General features: G+C 46.1%; 2 protein-coding genes across 3 annotated transcripts in view; both read left to right on the top strand.

Moving 5' to 3' along the window:
- SELP (selectin P) overlaps positions 1 to 4,355 on the top strand; it is a 34,114-nt gene extending 29,759 nt beyond the window's left edge. For both annotated transcript variants that reach the window (XM_059673294.1, XM_059673293.1), the window contains 3 exons: positions 1,625 to 1,655; positions 2,660 to 2,715; positions 3,755 to 4,355. In XM_059673294.1, coding sequence (XP_059529277.1) covers positions 1,625 to 1,655; positions 2,660 to 2,714 — 86 coding nt within the window. In that variant the 3' untranslated portion in view covers position 2,715; positions 3,755 to 4,355. The remainder of the gene's footprint in view (positions 1 to 1,624; positions 1,656 to 2,659; positions 2,716 to 3,754) is intronic.
- Positions 4,356 to 7,320: 2,965 nt separating this feature from the next.
- F5 (coagulation factor V) overlaps positions 7,321 to 27,271 on the top strand; it is a 62,092-nt gene continuing 42,141 nt past the window's right edge. The window contains exons 1-3 of the mRNA XM_059675491.1: positions 7,321 to 7,626; positions 11,145 to 11,236; positions 15,770 to 15,892. Coding sequence (XP_059531474.1) covers positions 7,469 to 7,626; positions 11,145 to 11,236; positions 15,770 to 15,892 — 373 coding nt within the window. The 5' untranslated portion in view covers positions 7,321 to 7,468. The remainder of the gene's footprint in view (positions 7,627 to 11,144; positions 11,237 to 15,769; positions 15,893 to 27,271) is intronic.

Here is a 27,271-nt window from a genome sequence, read left to right as displayed (position 1 = left end):
CATGGACATGTGTGGAGCTAGTGCCGGATTTAAGCTGGGAAGAGACCAGAGCGGATGGAGATCCTGTAAGGGAAACGTGTTTATCAGGCTGCCCACCAAAAAGAGCTCTGGCCTGGGGATAAGAGGAGGGACCATTTCTTCAGGGTCAGAACATCCTTCCTCTGTCTGGCCCAAATGCCTAGCCTGTTCCTAAGGTCAGAAACCTCTCTGGATAAGCTTATGGGGCTCCTCGTCCTCCTCATGGAAAGTGACCAGGAGTGACCAGGGGCATCAGAGGGGCCGGGACTGTGCAGAGCCAGGTGAGGAAGTGTCTCTGTCAAAAGCACCTGCTGGAGTCCCCCTGGAGTTAGGGAGCCCTCCTGAATTAGGGAGTCTTCCTGGAATTAGGGAGTCCTCCTGGAATTAGGTTGTCCTCCTGAATTAGGGAGTCCCCCTGGGGTTAGGGAGTCCCCCTGGAGTTAGGGAGTCCTCCTGAATTAGGGAGTCTTGGCTCCTACCCTTCCCTGCTCAGGGCAGAACCACTTGGTCCCTGCTCCATGCTCCCTCCGTCACAAAGCCACCACTGCCCCGAGGCTGGCTGTGTAGTGCTCTCCTCTGGGACAGACAAGGAGTAACACTGTTTAAAAACCAAAGTTTTCGCCCCTCTCACGCCCCCCCCCCCCAGTCTCTCCATGCAGCATCAGTGCTTGCTTAACCCAACTCAGAAGGCAGGCGCAAGAGCTCCTGAGACCCGGATGTATGCTCCATGCTACATTGGAACCACACTCTTCCTGCATTTTCCCCAAGTTCCTCCTTAGTTTAGAGACATTTCCAGGAAACCCTCTGGACCAGGGAGCGGGACCAGCAGGCTCATCCTCCCGTGTCTTTAATAATAAACACATGTATGTGTGAGGATGGGCGACTTTCCCTTGATGTGACCGACTGGATGTTAAACTTCCTAGGATTCTGTGGTCGATTTCAGGACAGTGCTGCCTACTCTGTCCCTCCCCCTGCACAGTCGTTATCACATTAAAGGCTCAGTGATGCCCGGTAATAAATATACTTGTTCTTCACTTGGCCTGATACTTTAAAGCTTTGTTAGCCACGAGATACTTCCATTGATAGGATGGCTGCCGTGTGTTAAGTTCCCACTATCACAGTTCCTGGTGTAGGTTAGGGCAGAAGGCCCTTGATCGCTGACGGTACCACGGAGGGAGACGGCCACTGTTATGTTGGGATGGGTTTCTTTATGCCATTAACTTGCCCAAGTGTAGGCTGAGGGATTGTGACACGGGATGAGTGACAGGGGCCTCGGGTGCCAAAGAAATGGGTCTTGAGAACCAATGGTCTCAACCACAACCACAACCACAACCAAGGGGCAGGCACCGGACCCAGGAGGGGAGGCTGCTACTGAAAGGGCAGAGGGGAAAGGTGAGAGGTCAGAGGACTCTGGAGTTAGATGTCAGGTGTTCGATTTAGCCTAAAACAGGTAGGCCCTGCCTCTCAGGGAAGCTTGTCCCTTTAATGAGTCACCTGAAAATCAGTCTACCTACCGACTCCCCCCAGTAACTCCCATCATGGGTGACCTTTCTCCTCACCTTGTTTCCTCTTTAACCAATCACGGGTGTCTTCTTGCTTATTTCAGATGATGGGAAAGACCCTCTGAACCCTCACAGGTAAGATGGAACTGTTTTATGACTGAGTTCATTTTTCTAGTCTGACTTTTTAATTCGCCATAACATGTCAGAATGATTATACATAACACCCCTTTCTTGCAACAAAACGAAACGCACAGATAATATATCCTAACTACACATGTTTTAAAAGTCAGTAAGTGCCCTAATTATAGAATAAATAAAAATAGGAGGGAAGGTGATTAACTGTAGAAATAAAAGGCTAAATCTGGGGCACTGCACTGGCGGATCCCATGAGTCATCAGAGGCACCTTCAGGTAGAATCACTAGGAAGGCAACAGCCACAGAGGACAACTGACGGGAAGATTGTAACAGTGACTCAAAAAGCCCAGAGGCATCGCCAACCTGATGGGTAAGTGATGCACGATTGGCAGAACGTCTGGAAAACCTGTTAAAATCTTCCTTCATCTCACAAGGCAGTTGCATTTTAGAAGATGTAAATAAGCAACACACGCAAAACACCTTATTTCTATGTGAAGCGGTGAAGTTCTGGGCTCGGAGACTTTCCCACCTGCATGAATATTGCGTAGAGAAGATACTCTAAAGTCATGCGAGCGTAGGACAGTTGTTTTGTGTCCAGCATCCCTGTCCCTGCCGCCAATGTCAATAGAACTCTTGATCGTTATGAAAATTAAAAAGTGCCTGTAGGGGGCAGTACCACCACACCTCGAACACTCCTGCGGGGATCTGATGGTCCAGTATGAAGATAGGGATTTTGTAAGGACTTCCTCTCACCAAGAACAATCTGCAGCCCTGTAGGGGGCGTAGCAGGCATTCAGCACCCAAGGCATCGACAATGGCTGCACCTGGGTATGAAAGGCGCTGTTAAGGGGCATCTAGATAGCCCTGTTGGCGTTTCTTCTTTCCCTTTTAAAGCAGAATCCCAGGGGTGGGCGGTAACCCTCCGTCTGGAGAAACTATGTCCTGGACTGTGGTCACGGGCTAAGCACCACGTGGCAGGTCATCTTTGTGTTTCTGTTCTCTAGCCACCTGGGGACATACGGAGTTTTCACAAATGCTGCATTTGACCCGAGCCCTTAAGGTAAGTTACCAATGAAGACTTACTTAATTTATTTTAAATATATATTTTTCATTGATTTCAGAGAAAGAAAGGGGGAGGGAGAAACAATGATGAGAGAGAATCATTGATTGGCTGCCTCCTGCACGCCCCCTATTGGGGACCAAACCCCTAACCTGGGCATGTGCCCTGACTAGGAATCGAACAGTGACCTCCTGGTTCGTAGGTTGATGCTCAACCACTGGGCCACACTGGCCAGGCATAAAGGAAATAGAACACTAAGGTGAAGGGGAAGATTTTAAAGTTTGGCTTTATACAATCCTGAGTTAAATTTTAAGTATGTAGTAAATGTTCAAGCCATGAAGGAAACTGTGTTGGCATAGGGGACAGGCATGACAGTAGAATGACAATAGAAAGAGCGTTCATATGAGGATTTTCACACACACACACACACACACACACACACACACACACACACAAGGTGACACGGTCTACTGACACTTATTTCAGGATGGATGGCCTTCCCTTCAATGACTCGTAAGTGAAGTTAACACTGTGGCTTGAGAACCAGAAGTCTTGGCCACTGGAAAAATTTTACAAACTCTTATGGAGACAATGCCCTCATGGCCTGCTGGGAAAACGAAGATAGCCTGACATGCCTCTCCCAAGCGGCCCAGTGAGCAGTTGAGTCTAAGAAAAGTAGCCTCAATGGCAGAAAATCTGGCCTCCAGAAAGATTCTATTGGGCCTTGGGGAACAGATGTGAAGAGAGCTTTCTTTCTTTTACTTTTTAAAAGGAAATGTAAGCCGAAACTGGTTTGGCTCAGTGGATAGAGCGTCGGCTTGCGGACTGAAAGGTCCCAGGTTCGATTCCGGTCAAGGGCATGTACCTGGGTTGCGGGCACATCCCCAGTAGGAGATGTGCAGGAGGCGGCTGATCGATGGTTCTCTCTCATCGATGTTTCTAACTCCCTATCTCTCTCCCTTCCTCTCTGTAAAAAATCAATAAAATATATTTTAAAAAAAAAAGGAAATGTAATTAGTATCTTTCGGGTCATTTTCAGAGACCTGTCCTCTCCTGGTCACCTCACTCCACCTCAGAGGACGCTATTGTTGAACATCGGGCTTCCTGCGAGACTTGACGGACTGGAGCGCGCCTGCTGGTTTTCTGTAAATGCTTGTGAAGAAAGGACAAGGCGTTTCCTTTAGATCAGCTCTGGGCCAGAGCAGAAGAAACGGACTCTCCACGCACCGCCTTCCTGCCCCCTCTCCAGGCCGCGTGCTGCTGCCGGCTGTCACTGGAATATTAATTAGCCAAAGCTCGGAGCCTCTGAGCCACCAGAAGACCAGACTTCAGAGAAAGAATGGCTCCTTAGTTCTGGACTGGAGGGAGGCCTCCTGGACTTTCTGGAAGGAGCCGGTGCCTCTGCCTGGAGGGGTTTCTGTAAGGCCTCTGGGTCCCCAGGGCGGTGTTTATGACCCACCTAGACCTCTGCTGCAGAGGCATCCAGAGCGGCCTCCGGGGGCACCAGAGGCTGCAGACAACCAACCGAGAACCGATCGAGAACCAGGACAGGACGGACATGTCACTGTGATGGTCCCTCCAAGGTCACTTTCCCCCAAAGATCCATATTCAAAGGTGTCATTAAAAGGTTTCCCCCCAAATGCCATGTTATAGTATCTGATGTTTTGTTCAATAGGGTCTGTGTCCATCACTTTGTTTACATTAATATAATGAACAACTTCACCGCTGGACCTTTCCATCAGCTGGCAATTATGTCGCACCACCTTCCCACAGGGAGGAGACCAGAGAAGCACAAAGAGTCTTCATCCCCTGAGTGTCCTCGGGTAGAATGGGTGTGTTTTACACATTCTTTAAGGGTTTGATCGTCCTAGCCAGTTTGGTTCAGTGGATAGAGTGTCTGCCTGAAGACTGAAGGGTCCCGGGTTTGATTCCTGTCAAGGGCACATACCTGGGTTGTGGGCTTGATCCCCAGTAGGGGACGTGCAGGAAGCAGCTGATCAATGATTCTCTCATCATTGATGTTTCTATCTCTCTCTCCCTCTCTCTCCCTTTCTCCGGAATCAGTATATATAGAAATCACAGGTTTGATAAACAGGCTGTTGAAAGTTACACAGTGTTATCTGGAACTAATCAAACATAGCTGTCTCACCTCTGTGACTATGAGGCAATGAGCATGCCATGCGGACTGAATGACACAAACATGCCAATAAAATGGTGAAATAGTCTAACCGAAGGTCACAAGACTTTTGCAAGAATTTTGAGCTGAAACCGGTTTGGCTCAGTGGATAGAGCATCAGCCTGCGGACTGAGAGGTCCCGGGTTCGATTCCGGTCAAGGGCATGTACCTGGGTTGTGGGCACATCCCCAGTGGGGAGTGTGCAGGAGGCAGCTGATCAATGTTTCTAACTCTCTCTATCTCTCTCCCTTCCTCTCTGTGAAAAATCAATAAAATATATATATATATTTATTTTTTTTAATGTTATAAATAACTTTATTATAATAATGCTATTATATTTTTAAAGCATGACCAGTCAAATTACAGAAGAATTAGTAAGTTAAAAAACATAAGAAATAATCAACATCCCTAATAATAAAAGAAATATAAATTAAAGCAATAAGGATATACTATTTTTACCAATCAAAATAATGGGGTGATAGTTTTTAAATAACAGTTCTCACTGCTGTAGAAGTATGGTAAGACAGATATTCTCCTATATTGAAGGTGGGGGTGCAAATTAGCACAGCCTTTCTTGAAGGCAGTATAGCAATATATATATATTTTTTGCTTGTTTGTTTGTTTGTTTGTTTTATTATTAGTTAAGGTATTACAAATGTGTTTTTTTAAAAAAGAATTTTGATAGGAACCTTGGGGCTGAGGGACACAGATCTTTTAAAGGTTCCCAGATATGCTGTCATTCGTGTCTCTGACTGCCAATCACTAGGCGAGGTCTCACGGGACCATGCCGATCAGCCCTGTCTCCGGAGTCAGAGCCTACCCTTTGTGAAAGCTCCCCGGGCAATCTGGATGGGCTCCCGGCTGATATTATAGATACCGGGGTGTCCTGCCCATGAAGAGCTTCTGACCTAGCTGGGGAGACAGCAGACACCCACCCGAAGTACTAGAAGGCAACCAACATGACATGTATGTGAAGAGTGTTGGAGGAGTTCACAGAATGGAAAGGCCCGTTCGAGCCCAGAATCAAGGCGACAGCAGAACTCTGATCGGACTTTAGAGAGTGGAGGGAGCCGGCATTCTACGTTATAGAATAATAGCAGCCAAGGGGCAAAGGCAGAGGGCCGTGTGTAGGGGGTGAAGCGTTGAGGAGCTTGGCTTCATCGCGACCTCACACAAGGTGCCCATGACAGTTCATTGAATCTGCTGAGACGAATCCTAAGACAGGGGCTTAGGAGGCACGTAGGTTCAGGGGACGTGGGACAAGCCATCATGATGCTCCAGACAATATAATTCTCTGGTTCTCTATCAATAGCAAAACAAGACCTTAAGGCAGAGTGGAAACAGACAGGCGGCAGAAACATAAGGGACTCTGGAGGTAGGAAAAACACAACCCTGATAATGATCACGTGCTCAGTGCTTTCCCACTGCCAGGAGTTACACACGTTACAGTGTCCTTTTATCCCCCCAGCGACACTATCAGGGAACTGTTATCATCTCGCCTATTGGGCAGATGGCAAATCTGAGCTGCAAAGTGGGTGAGTAACTCAGCCAAGACAACACAGCTTGTGAGTGGGACTGAAACCTGGCCCACTGTTTCTCCCAGCCACACTCATGAAGCCCTCCTCCCTGTTGCTGCCTTCAGTGGCCACAGCCCGGGTTAAAACAGAACTGTGCGCGGGCAGAAGTCCGGTCAGTGGTCCAGGCCGATGGGCCCCGGTCTTGTGCTCATCCCCTTGTTTCCTCACCCGCTGAAGACACATCCTGTGCCCAGGCACAGTGCACACGCCCTTTCCTGGGGGGCAAGACAGTGCTGTGCTTAAGGTGTTGGTCCCATTGCACTGGGAACTGCAGAGGGTCTGGTGAGAGTGATTTTCACCCCGGGCAGTTTTGTGATGGGTCAGTGGTTCTCAACCTGTGGGTCGCGACCCCTTTGGGGGTCGAACGACCCTTTCACAGGGGTCGCCTAAGACCATCGGAAAACACATATATAATTACATATTGTTTTTGTGATTCATCACTATGCTTTCATTATGTTCAATTTGTAACAATGAAAATACATCCTGCGGATCAGATATTTACATGACGATTCATAACAGTCGCAAACTTACAGTGAAGAAGTAGCAACGAAAATCATTTTATGGTTGGGGGTCACCACACCATGAGGAACTGTATTAAAGGGTCGCGGCATTAGGAAGGGTGAGAACCACTGTGGTGGGTGCTGAGGGCTCCGGCTCCCTGGCTGAGGGGCTGGAAGTGCAGGAATCAGTTTTGCCTGTGGCGTATGCACCCCTGGCACTGCCCCACCTGCTGGAGCCTCTGAGCTCTGCGCTCTCGTCACCTGTAGTGAAACAGTCAGGAACCTGGGCGCTCTCCTCTTGTCTCCCGGGGCAGTGACCTCTTCCGGGAAGGGCCCAGGAGGCGGGACAGCCCGAGGCTGCGGCTGAGGCGCCTGCAGAAGCTGCAGGGAGGACACTGCCCCCCACAGCCTCCCTAGCTCACTGGAGCAGGGACAGCGGACGCCCAGCGGTGCAGCCTGAGCTTGGCTGGGGGCGCCGAGGGCAGGAGCAGGAAAGAACCATGTCCCCAGGCTGCCCGCGCCTCTGGGTCCTGCTGGTCCTGGGCTCCAGCTGGGCAGGCTGGGGGCCCACGGGGGCCGGGGCCGCGCGGCTGAGGCAGTTCTATGTGGCTGCGCAGGGCATCAGCTGGAACTACCGGCCGGAGCCCACAGACCCCAGGTAAGGCAGGGGTGGCGTCTGGGGGCTTCTGTGGGATCCCTGACTCCTCTTAGACAGCTCCCTCCGCTGATCCTGCTGGGAGTCTGAGGATACTGAGAAGATGCAGTTTGATTGGCTAGATTAGAAGCTTCTTTCAAGTTGGCTGATAACACAGTTTAGTTAGTATGCTGGATTGTTGGTTTAATGTATTGATTGGTTCAAAAGCACCAGGCACCCACCCCCTGGCTAGCCCTCTGCAAACTCCTGTTCTAGAATTTTAGTGGTCTAGCATTGTTAAATGTCTAGTTGCATTATTCCGTTCTCTACATCGCTTCATCTTCTAAAACTAAACCTTGTGCTGTATTATACGCAGATTATTCAATAAGGACTGCCATCATTTTGTTGTTTTCTTCTAAATGACTTTCAAAAGCATCATTAGTCCCTAAAAATGCAACATTTTTATTCTTTTTTCCTCACTTAATCTTGGCAATTTGAGTGGGGTCCCTATGAAAAGGCAGAGAGGCAGTTAAGAGGAGGTTTAAATAATAAAACTCAATCTTTGAGTCGGAAACCACTTTTCCCAATTGAAAGGCTAAAAATAAAACTTCCCAGAAATGAGACAAATTACAGGATTTGCTCAATATTTCCAGTTGGTTATATTTTTACTTGTTTTAATGGTAAATCTCTTAGTGTGGCCCATTTTTTAAAAAAACTTAACATCAGACTTTGAATGATTGCAAAAGACGTTCCCTTTTTACAATTACAAAGCAATCTACCAAGAGATATTGTAGTATTTTCAGTCTTTTCGTGTATAACCTTAACCCTTTTAAAATTTCCTTAGCAAGGTTTATTTTGGAGGTTATTACATACTCTCTTGGTCTTGTAATAAGAAATCCCTCTTTTTTTAAAAAAAATACAAATCATCTTAAATATTTCATTTCAAGGTGATAATCAAAGTCCCACGCACACTGTACGGAGCTGCCATTAACTAAACCCCCCAGGAAGACAAGTCTTTCCAACACTGATCTTTCCTGCTCTTGCGAATACTGACTTGGTTGCTGGCTTTCCTGTGGCCGCTGTGCTACGCTTGGAAACGTGGTCTTTCTTCCATAGTTAATGCTGAAAGCTAGGGGCAGGACCACCGTGGTCAAAAGTCAGATTCACGTGTTGAGTCCACAGGGAGCCACAGTTGGTCATGCCATCCTCTTGCTCTGAGGCTGAGTTCCCAGGATTCTGGGAAGAGTCTTTCTTCTGGTATCAACTATTGAATCAATAACCCAGACCAATGCTCCATATTGAACCTCAAATCATGTCATTTCCCTCTAGTACTTTCCGGTGGAAAATCTGTATGACTGGCTGCTTAAATTAAGAACTTGCTCTAAATTGTCCTACACTGAGAACTAACTGATACTATAAGGGAATCAACATTTGGCAATCAATCCCACCCCTTGCCAAAGTCCATTTTAGCACAAAGCAAAGATCTTTCCCTTTAGTTCATCTAAAATTAGCAGAGCAATGCCTTTAGAGGTTAAATATATCTATTATTCTTGCTGCAGGCCTGAAGTGACTGTTTCTAGAAATTTCCTTAAGGAAACTTGTTCAGTCATTACATGCACGTAGTAACAGATATTTTTAAAATGCATATAGAGCCCTAGCTGGTTTGGCTCAGTGGATAGAGCATCGGCCTGTGGACTAAAGGGTCTCAGGTTCAATTCTGGTCAAGGGCACATGCCCGGGTTGCAGGCTTGATCCCCATTGTAGGGCGTGCAGGAGGCAGCCAATCAATGATTTTCTCTCATCATTGATGTTTCTCTCTCTCCCTCTTCTTCCTCTCCGAAATCAATTAAAAATAAAAATGCATATATATCCATCATGCATATTATTTGAATTCATATCATCTCTAACTTTCTGTTCTGACAGATTATTTTCCAGGAGCCATTCAACTTTTTCAAAATCAAGACAAATATGCCTCAGTATGCTCACACAATATATACAGTCAAATACGTTAGAAAACACACGTCTATTCAACTTACTCCACATAAAAGACTGATTTTTCCTAGTAGAGCTTTTACGCCATCATCTATATTCCTGTATTTAGAGATCTGGGGTGGGGAGGAGGAAAAAATTTTCAATTTTACTAACAACCGAATAAATAAAAATGGAATTCCACATTAGGGATACAATCAACATCCTTGGGCTCTAAGAACTCTGGAGGTTGTTTAGTTCATTTTCAACTTCCCTGTCTTTACCTTCTGCTCCCCCCACACCCTGAACACCCATATTCCTAGTTGTCCAGTTCCTATTCCACTGTGAACCCACTGCTTCCTATAGCTGGTCATTCCAAAAGCACTTTCTGCCCCCAAACATTTACACAGTTCTTATATCTCACAAAAAATTACAAATATTACTACAATTACAGATTTTTCTGTTTTCTGGGAAAACCTGAAGGCTGAGCACCAACTTTTATTAACTTTTAAATTATTACTAGCTAACTCTAAGTCCTTTGCTGGCAGCAACTTATTTAATACTCATCACAATTCTGAGAGGAAGATTTTACTATTATTCCCGTCTCACATTTGTAGCAACGGAGGAACAAATGGGTTTAATAAGCTATTCAAGGTTACACAGTTAATGACCACATGGTTTAAACACAGACACTCTGACTCCCCTGTCTGCCCAGCCACTGTAACATGCAGAGGTCACAGCACTGGGGAGGGTCTCCCACGATGCCCTGAGCATGGCTGGGCCACTGTCTCTAGGTTAGGAAGCTTGACAAAGCCAACCTGGTCAGCTGGTTTGGACATTTTAAGAAATGTCCCCCAATTCTCTTCCCTTTACCTTTATCTTTGAGTTTGAGAGGAGGATAGGAATGAAGTGTCCCAGGAACCTCTCCCTCCCTCTGTGAATTCTTTACCAGGAACACAATGGGTCCACCTTTTCTGAATCTTGGCTCTACTGCTTATCCAGGGACAAGTTACTTAAACTCTCTCAGAGTTAGTTTGCTCATTTGTTTGTTCCCAGCGTGAATCCAGGGCTTTTACTCAATTACCATAGCAAACTTCTCAACTAGAAGTAGGATCCACCAAGTCAGTTCTTTACAACGTTGCCCAGTAGCTTACCTCTGTATTTGACTGACCAGCTGAAAATATGCCACATATTTATTCATAAAAGATTTGATCATTTTTAAATCATTTAAACTCTAAACCTAAAGTTTGGGTTCATATGACCATCTTGGGTTCTTCTTCAGAAAATTGGTTCTGAGTAACAGGATCAGTTAGGTCAGGCTTAATTTGTGACAGAATGATGATCACTGCAGAATATTCTTGAAGAGGCCAACAATTATTGTTATAAGTGCCATTTATTGTTCATATTTATAAAACTATGGGTTTCTGAAATATAATTAAAAATACTATTGCTCCTAGGACATGAGAGATTTCTTTCTTTCTATTTATTTATTTATTTATTTATTTATTTATTTTTTGGAACGTGAGTAGATGTCAGACATACATTTTAAATTAATTTTTGTATTTTATTTCCAGTTTGAATCCTTTTGCAACAACTTTTAAGAAAATTGTCTACAGAGAGTATGAAGCACATTTTCATAAAGAAAAACCACAATCTAAAACTGCAGGTAAGCATGAAACACATATTCTCTAATTTGATATTATCTATATCTAAAATATCCATTTAGTGGTATTTTATAGAAATGTGAGGTTTTTTTTGTTTTAACCAGTATAGGCTACATAACTTGTGGAGCCCAGGGCAAAATGAAAATGAAATTCACATTATTGAAAATTTCAAAGCAGTGACAGCGAAAAATGGAGGCAAGCTGGGCCCTGTGTGGTTTCACAGGCCACAAGTCACACGCCCATGGAGCCAGCTGTTTTTAACCTTGACCAAGAAGCTGAAAAGGCCTTTTAAGTGTTTGAATTTTTATTCATTCATCTGACAAGCTGTGACTGAGCACGTGCTCTGGGCGGGGCCTTGCACAGGGTGCTGTGGGTGCTGTGGGTGCCACAGGGAACAAGACAGGCGGCCCAGGCTGAGGGTGCGATGAGACGAGCCTGAGCTAACGGTCCTTCCTCCCTCTGGCTCCCTGCACTCATTCAAAGGAACTGCAAGTGGCTGTTCCGGATTCTTCTGCGTCTGCCTATCCCGGCTCCTGTTTTATTAAGTGTGCTGTGCACAACAGCTATCACTTTTGATGAAAAGTCTCTTCTTCCTTCCTTAGTTCTTCTTTAACCAAGGAAAGCGGGTCCCATGGGTTGGGGTCTGAAATATGGCACCATATTTTCACAGAAACGACAGAGGTCAGCAAGCAAGAACTTCCTCCAGTTGGGTCCCTGGTCACTGATTCACTGGGCCTTCCCTGACCAGTGTGGCCTGCACTGTGTCCCAGGCTCACTCTTCTGCCTCTCTATCATCCCACTCGCCCCCACCTCCTCTGATCCCCCTGCCTTCCCCATTAGCAATAAAACAAAACACAGCTATGTTCAGGTTAACTTTCATCTAGAACAAAACTCCCCTCCACCCTGCTTCACTCTCCTTTCTCTCCCCTCTCCTTCACTACCAGTCGCCCTCTGAAGGGCCCACTCATTCCCTATGGTGTCACTTCCTCTCCCTGCACTCCCTCTCTCACCTGCTCTGAGGGAGCCCACTAGAATGACTCTCAGAAGAGGCCCCTATGGCTGCGGGGACGCCAGAGCCAACGGTTTCTTTCCAGGTCTTTCCCGACTTGACATTCCTAGGACATTTAATGCTCCCCTCTGGAAACTCTCTTTACCTCCTCTCTGGAACTCAGAGAAAACGCCTTCCTGAAACTTGGCCCCACATGGGAGGAGCGACAGGGTGGTTCTGAAAGGGAATAAGAGGTTGGAGGATATTCTGGAGTTTTATAAAAAAGAACACAGTGACTTAAAATACATAAGGGCTCAGGGAAGAATCCAATAGAAAAGGCGCAGATAAAGCCTGTGAGGGATGGAGTCAGGCTCAGAAGAAACAGGATGTGATCAGCTGCGGTAGGAGACACACTGCCTTCCCCAGGGCCCGAGGTTACCTGCCAAGTTAAGTTTGTAGCCCAGGGCAGGAGGGCAAGGCTCTCCCAGCCTCTGCCGCGGAGTCGACTCACGTTCATAACTCAATTCCAACCTTAGCACACACCTAAGAACTTTTTAATTAAATTAAACTATAGGCGGGTAAAGGGAGAGCGAGCCAGGAAACATTAATGAGGCCTGGGGAAAAGTAAATCGGGCGGGTGTTTAGAGCCCTGTCTTTTGTGGCTTTTGCCAAGTTAACTGTGAACTTGAGTGCCCCGCTGTGAGCCATTGGGCCGAGTGCCGCGAGTGACAGAACAGACCGGAGCCAGGCTGGAGACCATCCGTTAAGCCATAGGAGGCATTGATCGTTTTCGGGGAGGTGGGCCCTGTGATCAAAATCCTTCGAGATGATGAACTTTCGTAGTGATTTCCTGATCCAGCCTCATCAATTAGAGGTAGACCTTGACAGATGATTCATGGTTAAGCCCTGTGCGCTGAAAACAGTATTTTTCTGTCAGTCTCTGCATATCTCAAACAGATCTGTTGTATATGACCTCTGAGGCATTTTAACATCCATTTTTATGCAGCCTCTTCCTAAACTCCCAAAGCTGCTGAACTATGAACCCCTGGAGGGCAGGGATGATGTCTTATTCATCTTTGGATCCTGGTAGTAGTTGATACAGGAGGCGAATCTGGTGTCCAGAGAAAGCCTCAGATACTGAATGAGGAGATCTGGGTCTGAACACTGCCCTTGAACTTGTGACCTTCCCCCCCCCCCAGCCTAGTTCTGCCATTCATACCTCCTCCTGTTTCCACTCGTGGGTGTGATTCTAGCTGAGCCTGAAGGGGAACTGCCATGCGCCCCACTCCATAGCAGGAGCCCAGACTCTGATGCAGGACTGGAGGTCGGAAGACCAATGCCTGCCCAGCGACAGGGGGAGGGAGGGACTGGGGCCATTTTCAGGAATTCTGTCTTGTGCTTTTAAACAGTAGTTTTGAGTCTTTGCACCTTTTCAAAGAAAATTATGACATGTTTGTCCCTGAAGGTTCTAAAAGAGCTGCAACGATGGGCGACCTGTTTTCTGTAATGCATTACTCACCTGAGAGCAGGGGGTGGGTCAGCTGACCTCCCTGTGGCCGTTCCGAAGGCCCCAGCTGCAGGAAGTTTGGCACCGGCTGTGCTACCTTCCTGGGCCCCCAGCTTGACTTGGGCCCTGAGGAGAGGGGTGGGAAAGGTTTCAGGGCATCTGGCCGACAGGGGAGCTGAGCAGCAGCTCAGGAACATTTGGCCATGTGTTTGCCTTCACGCATGAAGGCGTTTGAATTGCCTTGATGAAAACATTCCTTTGTTTTGCCCTAATTCTGAAGAAGCAGAAGGGAGGCTAAATAAATTCACTGCTGTTGGAGGTCTCATTAGGTTAAACAACTTATAAGGCTTATTCTGGGCATCTGGTATGTGCAGCCACGAGATGCCAACAAGCAGATCAACCAAGCAAGGCCACCATGGCAACGAAATGCAGGGACAGTGTGAGCGGAGTCCGCACGCATGGGCCTCGTGGGCATCCCGGCAGGTGGGAGCAGCCAGCGGGAGCTTCGCAGGGAGCTAGGACTGAGCGTAGCAGCCAGAAGAGAGGGGTCAGCCGGGGTCAGAGCGGTCAGGAGTCAAGACTGGTGTAACCTGTTCCAGAAAAGGGGGTCTAGAGTCTAGACTGTGATTCCTCAAGACTCAGAGCAGATGTTCTGTCCCCGCACCCCCCACGCAGGGCTGGTCCTCCAGCCTCTGCCCGCAGCATTCTGCCCGTAGCTCAGCAGCAGCTGCTACCTGTGTCCATCTCCAACGGGCGGTGGCTCTTTGAGGACAGGACCTGGCACAGCCCCTGGCGTGTAAGAAGGGAAACCTCTCTTAGCTCCTGCACCCGACCCACTGTCCTGCTGTGTTCCCATCGACGTAGCTGATTATTAACTCAGTTGTTCCGATTAGAAGCCTCGGGTAATCCTGGCTTCTCTCTCTCTCATGCCACATCCAACACGTCAGCAGACGCTGCTGGCTCTGCCTCCAGAATTCAGAGCCCAACCTCTGCTCACCACTTCTCTGGCCCGATGTGCTGTTGCCTCATCTCTATCACCAAGTCCTGCTTCCACTCTCGTCACCACACAGCAGCAGGGGTGAACTTTTTGTCTGTTTTTTTCCTTTTTCTTTTTCAGGGTGAACTTTTAAAATGCGTCAGACTCCACCTCCCTGCTGCACAAAGCCGCCTCGACTTCCCATTTCATTTCATTTAGAAGAAAACCCAAGGTCCTTGCTGTGACCATAGGGCCTTAAGGGCCTTGCCCCCACCATCTCTTCTCACTCTGCCCAGGCTGGGTTGTTTGTTTTGTTTTCTTTGTTTGTTTGTTTGTTTGTTTGTTTACTGTTCTTTGAAAACATCAAGCTCACTCCTGCCTCCAAGACTTTGAACTTGTCCAAGAACTGTGTGATTTGCTCCCTCACTTCACTTTGTCCCTCTAAAGTAGCCTGTCACCCTCCCTTATGTCACCCTGGACAGTTGAAAATGAACATCTGCCCTAGCCTGTTTGGCTCCCTAAATAGAGGGTCGGCCCATGAACTAAAGGGTCTTGGGTTCGATTCCCGTCAAGGGCACGTACCTCAGTTGCAGCCCAAGTCAGGAGGCAACCAATCGATGTGTTTCTCTCACATCCATGTTTCTCTCAGTCTGTCCCCCTCCCTTCTACTCTCTCTAAAAATAAGTAAATAAATAAATAATGAACATCTTTCTTTTCTTGACCAAAGACGGTAGGTCGTCTCTAAGGAATGACAGTGGGTCAGAATTGGGGGACACAGTGAGAATGACCACTCCTACTCCTCGGCTTGCTTTGAGCCAAGCCAAGCGTTTCTCCCTTCCTGTCCTTAGCCGGCTGCACGCAATGCTGAGCTCATGAGGCGGTAAAGCCTTACAGATGGAAGATAAGCAGGTCAACCTCAGAACCTGAGGGCTGACTGCAGTCACTCATGGGATTCTCTGCATGGTGTGTGTGTGTGTGTGTGTGTGTGTGTGCATATGAGTGTGTGTGTGCATGTGTCAGCTCTGTCTTTTGTAATCCTGACATAGTTATCTTTGCTTCCCTAGGACTTCTTGGGCCTACTTTATATGCTGAAGTTGGAGACATCATGAGAGTTCACTTTAAAAATAACGCAGACAAGCCCTTAAGCATCCATCCTCAAGGGATTAAGTACAGTAAATCCTCAGAAGGTAAGAGGAGTTTCCTATCCCTCTGACAGGAGAAAACATACAACCCTTTAACACCGTGTCGAGCACTGAAAACCATTCTATTAACCACCTGTCACAGAACTCCCCTCAACTGGTGAAGAGGAAAATGATGGCTGTGTAAGCGTCAGGGGAATGAAGGCGTCCTGGAGTCATCTGGGCCTCAGTGCTTTGTAGGTTCTTATACTTCACTCGTTGGGTGGGCCAATTGCCTGCTCTCTCTGAATTCCAGTATGTTCACCTGCACAGTGAGAGCGACCACATGCACATTGCAGGACGGTGTAAGGCGGGTCTGCAGACTTCTCTGTAGAGAGCAGAAAGCAAATATGTTTGGCTTTGTGGGCCAGGCAATCTCTGCTGCAGCCACTCAACTCTCCCTTTCAGCACAAAAGCAGCCAAAGGCACTATCTGTATGTTAGTGAATGAACATGACTGCACCTCAATAAAATTTTATTTACAAGAAAAGGGAGCTGGCTGGATTTGGCCCACTAGCCATCATTTGAAATAGTGACATAGGACTAGCCTGGAACACAGATGACACTTAAGTAACGTTAAACTTTTGGACATAATGAAGTAGTTGAGAACATAAGCTTTGAAGGCAGGCTTAGGTTCAAATTCCACTGTATGTTTCTGGCTAAATGATCTTAGCATCCCTGAACCTCAGTTTTCTCATCTGTGAAGTGGGAATGGTTATACCTTCTCCTAAGATTGCTTTGAGGATTAGATGGGATTGTTTAGGTATTATACAAAATAAACATGGTTCCGGGAACCTGGTAAACGCTCAGTAAAAGATGTCAACGATGATGATGATGACAGTGACAGTGAAGATCATGAGGTTGATGGAGATAAAAGTGAATATCACCTGTTGTTGATATTGTTCTGATTATTTCCATTATGCTTATGTTCAGACCACAATAAGCAGAATAGAGTTCTGCTAGGAACTGATATAAGAAATTGTGTCCATATTGTAATAGATGTTAGTATCATAATGCAAATATAACTTTAGACCTTTCTCAATTCACAAATCTTCTTTCTCCCATATGTTCCAACCACCATACGTTTAAAGAGAGTAATTGAGGAGGAGAGTGGTTCACAGGGCAGGGTCTGGAGCTAGACTGCCTCAGACACTAACTGAGTGATTTTGGGAAAGTTACGTAACTTCTTTGTGCCTCATCTTTCTCATCTGTAAAATGGGAATAATAATCAAGACTTCTTTTTTGGTTGTTGTTAATCCTCACTCAGGGATATTTTCCTATTGCTTCTTCAGAGAGAGTGAAAGGGAGGAAGGAGAAAGAGAGAAAGGGACACCCATCCATTGGTTGCCTCTTACACATGCCCCGACTGGAGGTGGGAGGGAACCCACAACCCAGGTACACGCCCTTGACCAGGAATCAAACCCACGACCCTTTGGTGTGCAGGCTGACACTCTAACCACTGAGCACACTGTCCAGGGCATGACTTCATATAGGTTTGTTGTCATGAAATCTTAGCACAACACCTAGCATATAATAAACACTTGATAAATATTATCTATGATGGTAAAGGTGATTATTCAGTCAAAATTTGTTCAAATTATGTCAATATCTCAATTAAAATTTTTTAAATGTGTCCAAATAATTTAACATTTAGATGACAAGTTATGGATTAGAAAGTGACTTTTACATTTATTATTATAGTGCAAATTATTGTCAAACTCATTTCTACTAAGGGATACGTGACTGCTAACAGGTCAATGAACTACCCTCCCTGGGGACATGTGCGTGAGCACATACTCTTTGGTTTGAGGGAAAACAATGAAGCATGAACTGTGAAATTTCAGGCACCTTAAAGAGCCAATTTGGCAGGACTCTGGGTGAGGTAGCATGAGGAGGAGTCTCTCCTGTGTCCCCCAAGTCACATGATGTCATAGAACAGCCCCTTAACCTACATGTGAGGCTCCCAGACGACAGTGTCAGGAACTCAGCGCCCTGGTGCCAGCAGGGAGAGCCCTCAGGATGTCCCATGGAGGTCCCGTTTTAGACGTGGGAGGAGGTACGCGCTGTGGACTTTGTATTCCAAGCTGGGCTGTTTGCACGGGAAACAAACCTTGCAACACCGTCCCTCTTCCTTTCTGTTTATTTGTCCCTACCACCCGCCGCGGCCAGCAGCCATTCGTGAGCAGAGGTTTAACATGCGCCCACCACTTCCGCTGGTCACCTGATCATTGCCCCTGGTGCCAAGTCTCTCAGAAAGTAAAGACAGTTTGGTGGGAAAGTCACATCTTGCCTTAGGAATGAGATGCAAATCCAGCCAATAGAGAAAGAGTGTCCTTCCTGGCAAAAGGCAAGTCGCATTTTGTTGTGTCCTCTTCCCTAAAATAAAACATCTTCCTCACGTCTGACGCTCACCCCCCTGAGCCACCTGCTCTGGTTTGAACGATTGTTTCAGGGGTGGAGAGGAGCTACCCGCTGAGCCAGCTCCATGAGAATCCGGGTTTCTTTATCTCAGAGGCAGATGTTTGAGAGATGGATGCTGGGAGGTTGAGACGAGTAAAAGGCTTAAGAGAGGACTCAGTCTTTGTCCTGGTGGCTGCTTGATCTAACCAGAACCGAAGCAACCTCGAGAACAATCTTCTTATCTGGGAACTAATCCTGGAGCCCCACCCGGGGTTTGAAACCTGCTCTCATCAGCTGGAAGGGAAGGACAGCCACGGGAAGAGTGCTGGCTTTAGCGCCAGGATGGCCTCGCTTGGAACCCTAAGTAAACGTTGGCAATGTCCTTTACCACAAACCCTCAGTTTCATATCTATAAAATATAACTCCTTCCCTCTGAGGTTGTCGCAAGGATTAGTCAGAATCAAAGTAAAGGCCCAGGCACGGTGGGCGCACAACACAGCCAGCTGCTGTCGCGGGGCTCGTCCATGGCTATTCATATGCGGGCATTGCATTTTGTTCCCAGAGGCTTAGATTGAACCAAGGCCTTGGCCTCAGATAGCGTCATCTACCCGAATGAAATAAAAGGCTCCCATCGAATTCAGACGCCAAAATGAACTAAACTTCCCCAGAAAACCTCAGCTATCCCGAGCACATTTTGAATAATTGCAGTTTGCAGGTAGTTTGAGGTTTTCTTCAAGTGTCTAAACAGTGGTCAGCAAACTGCGGTTCGCGAGCCACATGCGGCTCTTTGGCCCCTTGAGTGTGGCTCTTCCACAAAATACCACGTGCGGGCGCGCACGCACAGTGCGATTGAAACTTCGTGGCCCATGGGCAGAAGTCGGTATTTTGTTGAAGAGCCACACTCAAGGGGCCAAAGAGCCGCATGTGGCTCATGAGCCGCAGTTTGCCAACCACTGGTCTAAGGTGTTTTCTTTTCATTGCTTTGGGTATGAATCTTTCTAAATGGTATACTTCCCCAGGCCTTTCTAAAACAGCGGCTGATGGTCTGTTCGAGGCGTTTATGTCTCTGGATCTATTTTTGTTCATCAGCTTATGTTGGTCATTAGATTCCACATATGAGTGAGATCATGTGATACTTATCTTCTCTGACTGGCTTATTTCGCTTAGCATAATGCTCTCCTGGAGGCCAGGAGCAGGGGCAGGCTGGGAGAGGACAATAGGGGAAAAGGGGGACATAGATGAGACTTTCAACAATAAAGAATAAAAAATAAATAAAATAATAAAACAGAGGATAAGAAGCAAAATTTGAGTCCCTCTCTAAGCCATTCCTTCCAGTCCGCTGTGAGAGCTTACAGACATTCACAGGTGTTAGAACTGTGCGCAGGCTGAGTCAACAGACTCTAAACAACAGCTGTGTTATCTGCCTGTGGTATGACCTGCAGGTGAAGACCCTGAGCTTTCATGCAGGCAGCGGTTCTCAACCTGTGGGCCGCGACCCCTTTGGCGGTCAAACGACCCTTTCACAGGGGTAGCCTAAGACCATCCTGCATATCAGATATTTACATTACGATTCATCACAGTAGCAACATTACAGTTATGAAGTAGCAACGAAAATAATTTTATGGTTGGGTCACAACATGAGGAACTGTATTTAAAGGGCCAGAAGGTTGAGAACCACTGCATGCAGGCGTTTTGTACATCATTTTGTAACCAGAGTTGCCCGGGAGCCTTGTTTCTGGGCCTTCTTGCCGTGGCTGTCATTTGAATTCTTGGCCGGAAGTCTGGGTGCTGGACAGGAAAGGTGTGCTCGTCTCACCCTGGCCTGTCATCCATGAATTGGTAGCATCTGACATAAAGGCTAAGTTGTAGCTTGGTGTTACCCAACTGGTCCCAGTGGCCCCCTCTCTCCAGATGTGCATGAGAGCACCCCAGTAGCATGCAGGGAGGGATGAGTAACCCCTGAGAGAGCAGGATGGACAAGCCATGATTTGTAAAATGCTTACAAGATCATTTCCTTTAGAGATGTACTAAACAGGAGTGTGTTTTAAAGCACAATCACAACTGTTCCTAAGTATTTTAAAACTTTCTGTCACTAAAAGAGTTTTTTCTCTTTTTAAAAAATATATTTTTTTATTGATTTCAGAGAGGAAGGAAGAGGGAGAGAAAGATTGAAACATCAATGATGAGAGAGAATCATTGATGGGCTGCCTCCTGCACACCCCCTACTGGGGATCGAGCCTGCAACCCGGGCATGTGCCCTTGACCAGAATCAAACCCAGGGCCCTTCTGTCTGCAGGCCGACGCTCTATACATTGAGCCAAACTGGCTAGGGCTGTCACTAAAAGATTTTTGACTTGAGGCTAAAACTTCAGCAATTCTCTGACTAGCGTTTGGTGACTGATTGTAATGCTGCACCTTTGAGCACATTTTGTTACTCACGAAGACCTTTGAAATTCTTTGTGCAATTACCTCTAAGAGTTTGTTTCAGAGTGAATCTTATCCTTTTACTTTATTTATATTCTTATTTTAAATGTGGGAGTTGCATTATAAGTACTATAGTACAAAATACTATAATATTCCACTTTCTGCTGGTAACCCAGCACTGTGAATAAAAAATTGAAAAATAAAATTTCCACCAGGGATTGTTTTTTGCATTTAAGTGTTGCCAAATTCTCTATATGAAAACAGTCTTCTAGGTTTTTCCAAAATGTTCCAATGTTTGACATAATATAAGCAATTACATTTTTCACTTTTTATCTGAATATTTTGGCCTAATCCAGACACTTCTCTGAGTATATAAGTACCTGAAACAAACCATAATGGCTAATATAGCAATTCTCATCAATCTCAAACATGTGGACTCCCCTTCAGCAGAGAGCTGCACGTGCTGTGCACTGGGCCAGGCTCGTTAGAAACATCAGCATCCAGTTTTCCCTTTGCCTCGATAAAAGCTTCTATGGCAGTGGTTCTCAACCTTCCTAATGCCGCAACCCTTTAATACAGTTCCTCATGTTGTGGTGACCCCCAACCATAAAATTATTTTCATTGCTACTTCATAACTGTAATTTTGCTTCTGTTATGAATCGTAATGTAAATATTTGATATGCAGGATATATTTTCATTGTCACAAATGGAACATAATTAAAGCATAGTGATTAATCACAAAAACAATATGTAATTATATATGTGTTTTCCGATGATCTTAGGCGACCCCTGTGAAAGGGTCATTCTACCCCCAAAGGGGTCGCGACCCACAGATTGAGAACCGCTGTTCTAAGGGCACCTTCTGGCCTTAGCTGGTTTGCTCAGTGGATAGCGCATCAGCCTGTGGACTGAAGCGTCCCAGGTTTGACTCCGATCAAGGGCACACGCCCGGTTTGCAGGCTTGATCGCCAGTAGGGGGCATGCAGGAGGCAGCTGGTCAATGATTCTCATCATGGATGTTTCTCTCTCTCTCTCTCTCCCTTCCTCTCTGAAATCAATAAAACTATATTTAAATAATAAAATAAAATAAAAAGCACCTTCTGAATCTTCAAAGACACACTGAAGCATTCACCCGGTTTACTAAATGGAGAGGAAAAGAGCTGTTCAAAAAAATAACAAGGCGGATGTCATGACTGAGCATCCAAATGGACGACCAAAGGGGCTCTTTATGTAACTTCACTTTCCCAAACGGGTACACCCCATTTTACACTTGGAAAAAAAATACTGAGAGCCCTTTGGCAAATAGCTAGTTCATCATGACAAGAGTAAACAAATTGCCACGCTGACTAAGGACTGAGCAGGAAGTGAGCAGAACTGAGTAAATATACAGTGAAGGGCCACCCTTGTGTAAAGAATTGAGTCCAGCGAGAAGCTGAACAAGGACTTTTTGTGCTTTGGCACAATGGTCTTTCCTGGCCATTCCTCTTCTTTTCAGTTAAGACTTTTCACTTATTTTGATTGCAAAGTTAAAATTAGTTTTCCCAAAAATACGTTTCATAAATGCTTCCCCCAAGATAGCTGTTTTTATTTTACACCTCATGTAGTTTGCAAACTCAAAGATAAAATATGCCTGCTTTGTTCTAGATTAAAGATAAAGTAAAATACTTTGAAGTGAAAAGAAGAAAAGCATTGATAAAATTACCCCCAAACTATTTCACTAGTAACCCTCATTCAGTATAATTACTCCATGTATAAATCCGTACTGTTCACTACTTGGGTCTAGATGCCCAAAATTCACCTTTGAGTGAATCATTCATTCAATTATTTAAAGTTTATCTTATATTTAACTAATATATGAATATGAAATTCTCAGTCATTTACTTTGGTCAACTAGATGAACATTTATAAACCACTATGTGTTCCAATAAACCTGGATATGAAACCCTGATCATTTAAAAATAAGTTTGCTGTCATTTGGAAATCAGTCATGCTGCTATGGCTAGCACATGTAACAGCCTCTTAGGTGACTCTTAGATATTTATATTGGTTGGTTCTCATTACATATGAACAATGTGTTCTAAGGTGGCGTCTCCCCTGAAGTGGCCCTGGAAGAATTCTAGAGGTGAAACTTTTAGCAACGAGGGTGCCAGCATGTACCCCACGATTAGCTATGAATCCTTCAAGGTCTCAGGCTGTCTTCTTTAGATTTGTGTCCTGGTGTCTGACACAGAGCCTAGAACATAAATGGTGGTGATGATGGTGGTGGTGATGATGATGATGATGGTGGTGGTGGTGATGGTTATGATGATGATGGTGGTGATGAAGGTGGTGGTGATGGTGATGGTGGTGGTGATGGTTATGATGATGATGGTGCTGATGATGGTGATGGTGATGATGGTGGTGGTGATGGTGATGATGGTGGTGGTGATGGTGATGGTGGTGGTGGTGATAGTTATGATGATGATGGTGGTGATGATGGTGATGGTGATGATGGTGGTGGTGATGGTGATGGTGGTGGTGGTGATAGTTATGATGATGATGGTGGTGATGATGGTGATGGTGATGATGATGGTGGTGATGGTGATGATGGTGGTGGTGATGGTGGTGGTGGTGGTGGTGATGGTTATGATGGTGGTGGTGATGGTGATGATGGTGGTGGTGATGGTGATGATTGTGGTGATGGTGGTGATGGTGGTGATGGTGGTGATGGTGGTGGTGATGGTTATGATGGTGATGGTGATGATGATAATGATTGTGGTGGTAGTGGTGATGGTGATGATGATGATGGTGGTGATGGTGGTAATGATGATGATGATGATGAGTACCGAACTAAATTGAGGACCTGAGAACTGGATTAGAAAGTGGAGTCTATGTGTTATTTTTCCCTTGCTCTGAAATTTATTAATTTTACTGGTGATTGTGGGTAATTACCTGATCTTATTACCAGTTTTTACCTTCTTTAGAATAAATATATCAACACCTTTAATCTTTCTCACATGTGTTAAGAAAACACAAGAGCACTTGAGAGACATCTTATCAGAAGTAAAACATAAAGAAAGAGGCCATATCAATTGTAAAATAGCTGGGAAAGAAAATAACCCAAATACTGAGGTGTATTACCACAGGCAGCCACACATCTAGCTGCTAGACATTTTGCCTATATTTTCTGGTCTTCATGCCCGTCAAAAATAATAATATTATTGCTAGAACAAAGATTATATTATGTAATAATGAATGATAAAACTGAGGCTAAAAGGGAGGCTAAGAAACTCTCCTAAGTTCATGCAGTTAGCAGGTGGTACAACCAAAAGTTACAGTTCTGACCCCAAAATGCCTGGGCTTTCTCTTAAATTAAGCAGGAGGAAGTACCATTAATCATATAATCTCACAAATATTTAACTAAAATCATGATGAATGCTGTTTTCTATATATACTAGAGGCCCAGTGCACAAAAATTTGTGCACTCAGGGAGCGATGGGGGGGCGTCCCTCAGCCTGGCCTGTGCCCTCTCACAGTCTGGGACCCCTTGGGAGAGAACCACCGGCTGGCTTAGGCCCGCTCCCCAGGAAATTGGGACTAAGCTGGCAGTCAGACAACCCTCTGGCAGCCCAGGAGCCCAGGCCTAAGCTGTAGTCAGACATCCTTAACACTGCTGAGGAGGCGGAAGAGGCTCCCGCCACCACCGCTGTACTGGCAGCCATCAGCCTGGCTTGTGGCTGAGCAGAGCTCCCCCTATGGAAGCACACTGACCACCAGGGGGCAGCTCCTGCATTGAGCGTCTGCCCCCTGGTGGTCAGTGTTTGTCATAGTGACCAGTCATTCCCAGTCATTCTGCTGTTAGGGTCAATTTGCATATTACCCTTTTATTATATAGGATAGAGGCCTGGTGCATGGGTGGGGGCCAGCTGGTTTGCCCTGAAGGGTGTCCCAAATCAGGGTGGGGGTCCTGCTGGGGTGCCTGGCCAGCCTGTGTGAGGGGCTGATGGCCATTTTCAGGCTGGCCAAGCCCCCCAGCGGGGACCCTTACCCCATGAGGGTGTGGCCAGCCTGGGTGAGGGACTGATGGCTGTTTGCAGGCTGGCTACAGCCTCTTCAAGGTGGGAGTTCCCGCTGGGGTGCCTGGCCAGCCTGGGTGAGGGGCTGATGGCTGTTTGCAGGCTGGCTACAGCCCCTTTAGTGTGGGGGTCCCTGCTGGGGTGCCTAGCCAGCCTGGGTGAGGGGCTGAGGGCCGTTTTCAGGCTGGCCACAGCCCCTTCAGGGTGGGGGTCCCCCCTGGGGTGCTTGGCCAGCCTGGGTGAGGGGCTGATGGCTGTTTGCAGGCTGGCCAAGCACCCAAGCCACCCAAGCTCCCAGTGTAGGCTGGCTGGAAACAGGTATCTGGGGTTTGTTTATCTTTTATAATTGAAACTTTGTTGCCTTGAGTGGAGCTCAGAGCTGGCCAGGGCCTGCAGGAAGCTTGGCTTCCTCCATCATCGGGGCAACCAAGCCTCCTGCTTGCTCCAGCTGCCTGGTTGCCGGCCGCCATCTTGGTTGGGTTAATTTGCATATAGTTGCTCTGATTGGCTGGTGGGCGTGACTTGGGGGCATAGCAAAGGTACAGTCAATTAGCATATTTGTCTTTTATTAGTGTAGATAATATATAATGCTGCTATGTGTATATATACTCACATCATAATCACAGATGATATACAGACATGTACACATCTATATTGTGAGATATATAATCAGAGATCAGGGAATGAGTAAGCTGACATTGAAGCTGATATCTGAAGAATGAGCATGCCTTTATCCAAAGAAAGAGAGGAAGAAGTTCAAACGTTCTCTCTCACCCTACACAGAATACCACGTTTTGTCTTTTTGAGAGCTCGTGAAGGCAATGAAAAGAATTCCATTTTCTACTATAGGCATTCCCTGTGCTGTTTTAACAGTTAAAACACTGGATGCATCGCGTCCAGAAATATTCTTTCTTAACCTCGTGAGGCCACGAGGCATGAGGCACTGACTAAGGGCTGGCAGCTGGGTTCGAGATGGACCCTGTGGACAACTCGCCACATGTGTTCCAGTCAATAGACAAGTCCACCCTGAGAGGGCGGCTTCCCTTATCAGCCCTGTGGGTGCTTTGCTACAAGAGCTATTTTGCAACTTTCCAGAGATAGTCCTTCCTGTTTATCAGCAGAGGCTTTTCCACATAAATGCTTTTTTCCCCTGTTTGATTGAGACTGAAATGATATTACTACTCACCAGAAGTCATTTGAGCTTTTAACATTTCTCAGCCCCTGATATTTTAACACTCAAACGCTTCTTATCAACAGAGCGAAAGTTCAGTCGACAGTACAGATTGGTTATCAATGTCATAGTGTCTTTTGGGAAAAAGGAAAGATACAACAAAATCCCAGTGAAGCTTTGTACTAGTGCAAGGGTCACAAGCTCAGATATTCTGGTCGTCAGGAGGGTAACTCAATGAGAAATAGGTCCAGTAGGCACTGTTGATCTGAGCTCTGTGTCCTATCTGAAGGGTCATCAGGATTCAGGACCAGGCCAATTCCATGCAGGAGTTAGGTCAGTGTCACCAGATGTCCAGGTTTTGTTGGTTTTGTTGTTAAGAGAAACCAGCAGTCCAGATTCTTATATAATATCTCCATGTTGTTAATGTTGGCATTGAACTTGTTTTAACACCATGCAGTTCTAATGAAACCCATGAGTGACTTGATGACCTTGGTTCTAGCTGCGGGCCTTAAATCCTAAGAGTTCAATAAACAGTCATCGAGCTCTTGTCCGTGCCAGGTACTGCGACAGGCACCAGAGATTCTAAGACAAATGCAACCCAGCACCTGCCTTAGAGGACCTCGCTCGGGTCACATGTGCAGGAGGCAAATAATTGTTATCGAGAAGGATAAAATGAAATTAATCATGGAATATCACACATATTCAATTAAAAATCGTGACATGCGTTGTAAAATAAAAATGTGCATAGCACAGTGAGAGATCAGGGAAGCAATAAGCTTGCAGTTAGGTTGACATCAAGCATGAGCACACACTTATCCAAGGCCGGAAGGGAAGAAGAGCAGCCTGGGCAGAGGGAATATTGTCTGCAAAGATCTGAGGGAGGAGGGAGCATTGTGTACCAGTCCAGGGAACCAAAGGGGCCCGAGGGAGTGATACACAATGTACGGGGGAAAGAGTCACACATAATAGAATGGAGAGAGAAGTAAGAATAGATCATTGTCAGGATTTTAAGCAGGAGCATGACAAAGTAGGATCTGGGATTTTAAGGAATCATTCTGTCTACAGAGTGGGAAACAAAGCAAGGCTAACAAGCCAATAGTGGAGATAATCAGGAATTATAAAAAATACTCAATCCAGCCCTGGTTGGGTGGCTCAACTGGTTGGAGTGTCCTCTGTACACTAAAAAGGTTGTGGGTTTGATTACAGGTCAGGGCACATACCTAGGTTTCAGGTTCTAGCCTCAGTTGGGACATGTATGGGAGGCAATGGATCAATATTTCTCTCTCACATCTCTCTCTCTCTCCCTCTCTTTCCCTCTTTTACTCCCTCCCTTCCTCTC

Source organism: Myotis daubentonii, chromosome 18, assembly GCF_963259705.1.
Source record: "Myotis daubentonii chromosome 18, mMyoDau2.1, whole genome shotgun sequence".
In the NCBI taxonomy this organism is placed as follows: domain Eukaryota; kingdom Metazoa; phylum Chordata; class Mammalia; order Chiroptera; family Vespertilionidae; genus Myotis; species Myotis daubentonii.
This window is presented reverse-complemented; position numbering and strand designations above follow the sequence as displayed.